At 34.7% G+C, this 8921-nt stretch overlaps 2 protein-coding genes across 3 annotated transcripts; one reads left to right on the forward strand and one right to left on the reverse strand.

Annotated features, from left to right (window-relative positions):
- Positions 1-1765, reverse strand: LOC137807618 (protein RGF1 INDUCIBLE TRANSCRIPTION FACTOR 1-like). The gene is made up of 4 exons (XM_068608341.1): positions 1426-1765; positions 1053-1298; positions 784-924; positions 1-505 (listed from the first exon to the last, which is right to left on the reverse strand). The coding sequence occupies exons 1-4, from the start codon at positions 1432-1434 to the stop codon at positions 158-160; spliced, it is 744 nt and encodes a 247-aa protein (XP_068464442.1). The 5' UTR covers positions 1435-1765; the 3' UTR covers positions 1-157.
- A 4413-nt stretch (positions 1766-6178) lies between these two features.
- Positions 6179-8051, forward strand: LOC137807617 (protein CHLORORESPIRATORY REDUCTION 6, chloroplastic). Of its 2 annotated transcripts, XM_068608339.1 has the most exons (4): positions 6179-6505; positions 7212-7343; positions 7432-7640; positions 7726-8051. In XM_068608339.1, the coding sequence occupies exons 1-4, from the start codon at positions 6304-6306 to the stop codon at positions 7930-7932; spliced, it is 750 nt and encodes a 249-aa protein (XP_068464440.1). In that variant the 5' UTR covers positions 6179-6303; the 3' UTR covers positions 7933-8051. The 2 variants fall into 2 exon arrangements, with proteins under 2 accessions (XP_068464440.1, XP_068464441.1); XM_068608340.1 differs by lacking the exon at positions 7212-7343 and having other exon boundaries at positions 6186-6505.
- Positions 8052-8921: the final 870 nt, after the last annotated feature.

The following is an 8921-nucleotide window of genomic DNA, read 5'->3' on the forward strand; positions in this document are numbered from 1 at the left end:
TTTCGAGAGAGAAAGAGAAAGAGAACTTTGAACATTTCACCTCAGTCAAAATATCATATCACAGTAATTAAAAAATTAAAAATTGAAGTACTAAACTGATAATCCATTATTTTTTTTTATTTTTTTTTTGGGTGGTGGTGCTTGTTCATTAGTGTAGCTAACACAGTGGGGATCTATGAGGGATCCCTTTTCTTCTACTCATGCTGGTGGCCATATCTTCATCCGAAACCTTGTTATTGCTATTGGCCATGAATTTTGCACACACAGTGCTCCATCCACTCCTCCTCTTCCTTACAATCTCTGTGCAAGACATGCTCATGTTGTTCTCAGACCCTGATGACCCTGAACATGAACTCATTGGCTCATCACAATCCACAACCGTTGAACGAGTCATCTCCTCATCCCCCATCTCTTGTGGGATCAGAAAGTCAGGACTTAGTTGTAGGGAGTTGCATGTTCTCAAGTATGGAGAGAGATCCTTATAGTGTTTCAGCACAAAATCAACCTACATGTCCACACACAGAGGAAACATTAGCCACTCTTTAACAATTCAACAACCAAAGTTTATATGCATGCACTTAATTTATGGAAGTTCAATTTCAGTTCACTGGTATCTTTGAATCATTGTACATATGCTATATTGGACAAGTGATGAGCAAATTACAGGAATTTTTTTATGCTATATTGGACAGAAAACTATCAGTTTCTATACAATAACCTACATATCCAGACACACACACAAGTGAATTTTGCTTGTTTAGTATAAATTTGAAGTGTATGTACCTTGCATCCAAGAGAGCAATGGATAAAAGGCTCTTGAAGACTTCTATCACAGGAGGTGCAGTAGTTTCCTGACCCTTTGAATTGCCGGTTTTGAGGTCTCTTTTTGATGAACACCACCTTGGCACTATTGATGGTATAGGCCTAACAATAGAATTCATCAGAAAATTAACCATATCAAATTGAATTTTCGCTTTTCTTATGGTACAAAAGCTGAATTGGAATCCAATGTATTACTGTTACTTTATTTAGCTTTATGTATGTGTGTGTACCTGAACGTTGGAGCAGTCTATGAGTTTCTGAAGATCTTCCATCCTAACAACATCATGATAAACGTAACGGCGAATCTGAAGAAGCCTGTGGAAGCGATGAGATGGCAGACAGTGAGGACAAATACTGGTGCAACAATCTAAGCAGAAGACATTCTTCTCATTCTTTTTAGCGTTCTCATGGTAAGAGCACCCCACAAAGAACTTTTGTGTGTAAAGAGCTTCCAACCATGCAGGCTTTTGGTATCCCTACAATAATCAATCATCACCAAAACAAAGCTGATAAATCATCACTACAACCAAAAGGGTCATGCATAATCATCATCAATAAGAATGTAAACAGAAAAGAGAGCGAAATCAAGGGAATTCAATTGACCATGATCATGGAAATTAAGCTTGCAAGAGAGCCTCTTAGAATTCTCCTCGAGCTGTGATCAAGTTATGGCGAGTAGTAACTAAGGAGAGAAGCACACAGAGAGAGAAATAGAAGAGTATTTATGGAGGTTCACAAGAGGAGTGAGGAGAGAACATAAACATTTATTGTTTGAATAATAGTAGTAATAATAATAATAATAGATAGAAAACAATTTTTGTATAGAGGAAGGGTTGTGATATGATAGACAGAGAAATAAAAGAGAGAGAAACCGAAAGCCATAAAGAAACAAGTTAAGCTATGAGGGGAACGTGGGCGCTGTTTCTGTGTCTCCCATTCTCTTCTTAGGCCCCTAAACTAAACTATTCTCTGCTCATCTTCTTGGCTTAAGAGCTCTATTGCTAAACAAAACTACTCTCTCTCTCCTTGAACTCGCTGCACTTTTTATTATTATTTTTCCATATCATATTAATCTCCACCTCTCTCTGATTCACTATATCTAGGAAACAACCACTTGCTAATAGCCACTTGATTTTGGACTTTGAAATAGAGTGCCATATTTCATTATTTTTGTGCAAATGTCATTGCTGATTCAATTTTTACACTCCAATTTCATTTTATAAGACTTTTGGCTTCTTTCTTCAACCTTTTCTCAATGAATGCTGACAAATTAGTAACAAAGTGCCTGGCATATGCTTAACTAAAACCAGGGTAAATTTAATTGACATATATATAATACATCTACACGAAATAACATTAGTTTTGGTAATAATGCAAATGGAATTAGATCTTCCTTGTTTTTTATTATTATTTGGAGAAGTCGGTCAGTTGCTCAGCAGAAGTTTAAAAATGAAAACAGAATGAAAAAGGGAAAGAAAAGGGTCAGAGCGTTTAGTTGAGAAAGCAGAACAGAACTTGGAGCCACCTTTTCTCCAAACACTATTTTTAAGCTTTCTTTAGTTTCCTTTGTGCCATATATGTTGGACTTCTGCATAATTAATAATGTAGATTACTATATGGCTTCAAAGCTAAGCAATGAGAGCATAGAGACACCAATCATCAACCTACTTAGCAAGACAAAGCATGAAACATAGTACCAGAAATCAAGACCATACTTGTTTCAGAGGTGGAAATTTATAATAGGGATTGACCTCACACATTTATCTGATGCAAACAGAAAAACTTATTTGATTCTAGTTATAAATAATTTGATATTCAAGCAATAAAGTATGTCTCAATCTATGAATTGAAAAATAACATTGCTTTGCATATGTATCAACTTTTGAATTTTGACAAAACTTTTTTAATTTATATTGAAAATCATTTATACAATATTAAGGGACAAAAAAAACCTGTATAACATTTGTGATCACTCACTCCCCTGTGTCTTAATTTATTGTTTGTGGTTACGCTTCTAAAACCAATTGTCCATCCTATCAAGTGCTTGAATTTGTTTTTAAAAGGAATATAAACTCACATGCATAACCAGTGTAGCAGCTTGAAGAGGCTAAAGTATTGAGAACAGTATGTTGAATTCTGACCATAAATCGGAGAGTTGATTTGGCAACAATTCTGAGCAGGCTTGTAGCTAGGTAACTAGCCACGATTATGACATGTACTTAAAAAGTCACGTTTTGTGAACCTCAAATCCAGCTAGGAATGTTACTGCTGCTAACAACAAACAATTTAAAGATTTTGTTAATCTATGGGACCAATTTGACTGTTTCATTTTTGACACCATGAAATTCTATGGAACAGTGGAAGTGGGGTAGTAGGAATTAGCACTTTGTCCCAGCTTGGCAGTTTTCTCTTTTGCTGCAGACCAAAATTCTAAATCTACTGCAGGTGACTTAGAATGTGTAGGAACACTAAAATGATGGCTAGTTTTGTGTTTTAATAAGACAACCAAATCCTAAAAAGAATATGATATAGTTATTGTGCAAACTTTCCCATCCTCCATTTTCTGACTAACTAAAACAATGACAATGAAGATACATGCTTTCCAAACCAAATTATTCATCCACTCAGTGCAAAAATTGGTTCCTAGTGCTATGTGCTGTGCATATGGCCTCACAGAGATGGCAGCATCGCCTAAACTGAGCCAACTAAAATCTGAAACAAGACATGTACGATGAAATCCCATGTTTTTTGGGGAATCAAATATGGGCAACATTAACCAATCAACCACTCCACTAACCCAATTTCTGTGCACTACAATAATTATCAGAATTTCTAACAAACGTTTGACAGACAGGCACAACTCATTAAGCACTAACCAGCAAAATTAACGACAAATTAATTTATGGGCTTAATTTAGTGCTAATTTTGAGGACCTTGCTTCTTGTGCCTTTAGGCCATAACCAAGAGTTATTCTTGGGGTTTGAACGAATAGGAGATAAGTCTTTCTTTTTTTGTTTTCCTTCTTTACCCTTTACCCTTGCTATGTGGTTTTCCTAATTCCCGTTTCACGTGATCCTTAGCCTTGGCGTGATACCTGACAGTCCGTGGTGTCACTTTTGGAAAAACAATTTCACCAACAAGACTAGTAAAACAAGTTGATTCCTGGTTTAACTTATCTTGAAATTTCAGCTCTATGTAGCTCCTAAGCTCTTTTAGCCATTATTCTAAGGCAATTTGGAAACTCAGAGCCGTGTATAATATAGCTATATTCATGATGCATAAATTGTATGATAATGAACGCAAACCTAGTGCATAACAGGTTCAACAAAATGAGCACCATGGTTAATATCGTATGATACCAAAATGTTGAGAAATACGTTAACAGAAGAAAAGAATTGTCACCCCCACCCCACGTGCCATGAAAAGCAGAATGGTATCATATCAGCAAAGGAGCTCACGTGCAAGGGATCCAAGGACCAAAATTGAAGAGTGTAGAGGATCCTTTTCCATGATAGAATACAATGTTATAAAGTTTGTGTGTATGGTGTGGCAGTCAAAGGTCAAAAGATCCAGAAGTTGGCAGAGATGATGAGGTTAGATTAGAATGAGAAAGTGTGGGTCAGCGGGTGAGCCGCACGAGGGGATCTATCTGCAGAGGCCACTGCAATTCTACCTCACCCTCACTTTCCCCTCCTTCTTTAATCCCACACTCCCTTCCACATCTTCTATTTTATTTCCCACCCCTTATTTTTTAAACCCTTTCTCACGTGCAGAGCCGTTTTCAATGACCAGAGGACGATGTGCCATTTTCACCTTCCTCCATTCACACATTTCACAACTCACAACTTTCTGATGAAGATCATACTTCATCTTTGTTTGATTCAACACACAGGCAAGTCAGTTTTGGGAGGGATTAGTATCATTTTCATCACTAGCAGTACAACATAATGTTATGAATGATTGCATAAATCTATAGACACTGCTGAACTAGAGTACAGATACATGTTGTGCACGTGAGTTTATTGAAAAATATTAGGGTAGGAGCACTTAAAACTAAAAACAGGAAAGTCAGGTGAGGTATAAAATGGTGTGAATTTGTGATTGCAATAATTGTGTCAATGGCATTGCTCCTTACTTTTATAAAGGTCAATGTAGTAGCATGAGATTGGTTTCTTGATGAAAGCATGTCATGTGGGACAGCAACACTAAAAGAAACAATGTTAAAATCATGTCGGTTGAGTTGCGTGATCACCTTTACGATTTCACGAAACTACTAAACCCTCATAAAGGATCCTCCTATTTCTACTCAGCTATCAGCATATCCTAATATGACCCACACTATCCAAATATCTAATTTCGCATTTGCACAATGTGGATCATGTTCTTCATAACAATTGTCACCATTATGATGTATGCCCATACACTCATCTATGATGCACTTTACACACACAACCTTTACATCTGGCCCATTCACCACTCCTTCCTTATGCAAATGTCTACAATCTCCTCCTCTGTCAAATTTCCATAGCTCCATGCAACTGAAAAGACCCTTCAATCACCTTGAAATTTAAGAGAAACCAATAAAATTTGTAACCATAGTCTTGGGAAATAATCAATTTACTCTCTCCTATAACTAACACAGACATGTCATTGTTAGACTTGACACAGATATGTGGATGAATACAAAATCAAGTGGTGCAACACAGTTACACAGACATGTGGAAGAACATGTCAAAGGTGAGAGCCACCACACTGACAAATGTGTAATGCACTAACAAGCTAGTGTTTTTTTTTTATATTAATTGTTACAGCCTTGCATGGAGATTATGTGAAGCAAAATTTTGGTAATCTTCTTATCAACATACGTTACTATCACCAACTAAACATTGTACTTTGGTGAAAAGAGACATAAATTGTCTCTGGGCTTATATTTAGCTTTGTGGGCAAACTTGAAACATTACCACATAAAACTAAAACAAGATTATAAATAAATCATCACGTAATTAAATTATTCATAAAATATATCAATTGAATCAAACCACATAAGCATCAATTACATTAAGTTCTCAAAAGGATTTTTAAATTGTATAATCTTTGTATACAACCATGTGGAAACAAAAGAAAAATGAAATTAGACAAATGAACTCATTAATTATAGCATGTTAATATTGGAGAGACAATTTACTAAGATAGTATTGAAAGAAAAAGAAATTTCTCCCATTTTAATATACATAATTCATTATACTACTTTACCTAAATTATATTTTAATATTTTAATATTGTTGATTCTAAAATTTATTTACCTATCTTGATCCGGTTTAACGGTTTAAGTTGAAAGGGCGAAAAACCGGTTTTAAAAAAGCGGATAGAAGTATGGAGAAAACGTAAGGTCAGAGAATTTTGTGGATAGAAACTGTATTAACCGCTTAAGCACTTCTCTGCCTGCAACTGCAATCACTTGAGCTCTGAAATTGCAGAGTAATGATGGCTGCTACCCCAATCAAATGCAAACCATTGCTTCCACTTTCTTCTTTGCCAAAACCATCCACTTCATGCTTTTCTTCCAAACCAATTTCCCTTACTTCTCCAATTCCTCCTCCTCTGCATCAGAGAGGACCTGCTGCTGTCTCTGTTGCCTACAACCCCCAAGGCAACTTCGACCTCTCCTTGTTTCCTGATGATGGTAACACAAACACTATCATTACATCCATTTTACTCATCTTCTCATTCATCTCTATCACTGCAATCTACACACATTCACATATACACCACAAGCTAATTCCTAGGATTCTTTTTAACCAACTAAGTTCACATGAAATTCAATGCTATAAAAAGACTCAAAACTGTTTCTTCTGTACAATACTCCCACATCATATAGTCTCAATAGTTTATAACGCTTTAAATACATCTTTTTCCCTTAATTTCTTAATTATAAAAAATATCTCCCTCAACCCCTTGATTATCAAAGATATCTTATAAAACAAAATTATAATAAAATTCTAACTGATTGACTCTAGTATATATAGACTTGGGATGAATTTATGTATGGTTATTTATTATAGGTTCTGAATCTTAGATTTGGTAAGAAAAAAAGTCATACCATAGTGTATATATTTGTTAACTTTTACCATAGTTATTTAAAAAACATGTTAATAATGGTTTCTGATTGACTGAGACTGTAAATTATTTTGAACTGACAGTGGATAAAAGTTAAACTAAAATATAAAATTGTGATGATGAAAATGGAAGATATGTACAATTAAAGGGCCTAAATCCATTTCAAATCAAAGATCTAATTTCATCTCACTTAGGAAAACCATAATAATGAACTTGCTCCATGCATTTAATGGAATGTATTATACTACACTTGAACAGACTTTGGTTGGCAGATGAACCAAAAGTTGCACCTCCTCTGCCCCCAAGTGAAGGGCGATTTGAGGTTGTTATTGACAATGATATTATTACTCGTCTTGATTTGTCCCCTTTTCAAGCTGCAACAGGAATGAAATCCCCTTTATCTGGTAGGCATGCTCATTATCAACCTTCAAAACTGTTTAGCTACTTTTTTTATGTTAACTTGGATGCTACCTGTTTGTGTTAATGTTGCAGTTAAACCAAAAGATTTTCTTGAGCGCTCAATTGGCTTCACCATCAACTATACAAGAGAAGATCCCCATGATCCTAGAGAATTATCAGAGTATCCTGATATTAGAGTGTGGTTTGTGAGACTTGATGCTACCTATCCATGGTTGCCAGTTTTGTTGGATTGGAGAGCTGGAGAACTGGCTCGGTATGCTGCAATGATGGTTCCACACCAGGTGATGTTAAGAACTGCATGTTTTTGTGTAGAAAAGGGAAAACATGTTTTTGATTCTGACACAGTATTTATATGTTATGGTGCAGATGAATTTGAAAATGGGAATTGTTTTCAACCCAGAGGCGTTGGAACTGTTTGTGATGAAGAAAGTTTTCATTGTGTATTCCTGGTTGAAGCATCACAACATTCCCAAGCCTAAATTGAAGGCAAATGATATGGCCAGAATGCTTGGATTTAGAATTGGAGATGAACTATATGACTTTGTTGATAAGCATCCACTTGATCTATCTTAATAAACAGTACTCTGAATCAGTACCCCAAGAATGAGAATAACAATTTTCTTCTTTCTGGTTTGATTCAATATATCATGTTAGAAGTTGATTTAATCAATTTTATCTTTATAACTTTTAAATGTGTTATATGTTTTTGTAGATTATATTTGTAGTACAGAAAAAGAGAGTAATTACTTAAGTAAAAGTTTAACAGGCAGATTAGTGATTTCTTGTGATTATGATAATTTTTTTCTTTGTACAACCAAGAGGATTTTAGTTTTGTCTAAATAAGTTATCCTTGAATTACTTTAAACTTTGTGTTCCTTAAATTCATAAAGTAAGTTTTGTTTCTCTTTATTGTAGCTGTCCAACTTACAATCCTCATGATAAGTGAACATGAAGCCTCTCATTTTTCATTGGTGAAAGTTCACAGCTTCTTTCCTCATTTTCTCTTAATCATGATCACTTACTAAAATAACTACATATAAAAACAGAATAATTGCTAAAATAATTAAGCCTTAAAACACTATGAAAAGTCTCATTAAACGATTTCTCCTGCCTTTATATCCTTCTTTTGTATGCTCTTTTCTCTCTCCCTTTTTATTCTCCCTTTTCCTCTCTTTGTTTCTGTGTTCCCTTTAACCTTTCTCTTCACCATACTTTCTCTAGTTTATGTTAATCTTATGGAATTTTTTATAGAAAAGCCTGAAAAACAAAGTAAGATTATGAGTTTATGGGAAAGAGAAAGTTTAGTACGTGAGTGTTGGGAGAGGCATCTAAGGAAGAGTGTTTACTTTGTATTTTTAAGTACAGGAAAATTAAAATTTTATTTTAAATTATTAATATTATTTTATTATATATTTTAAATTTTGAATATATTTATACTATTATAGAAAGGAGACAGACTTGTTCTAACAACATTAAGGATATTTTTTTATTAAACAACTTTATCATTTACTATAGCAAAAAATAGGCACGAGAGTGATTATCTATTTGTATTTTTTATTTTT

The sequence above is a fragment of the Phaseolus vulgaris genome, chromosome 3 (genome assembly GCF_000499845.2).
Source record: "Phaseolus vulgaris cultivar G19833 chromosome 3, P. vulgaris v2.0, whole genome shotgun sequence".
NCBI classification, from domain to species: Eukaryota; Viridiplantae; Streptophyta; class Magnoliopsida; order Fabales; family Fabaceae; genus Phaseolus; species Phaseolus vulgaris.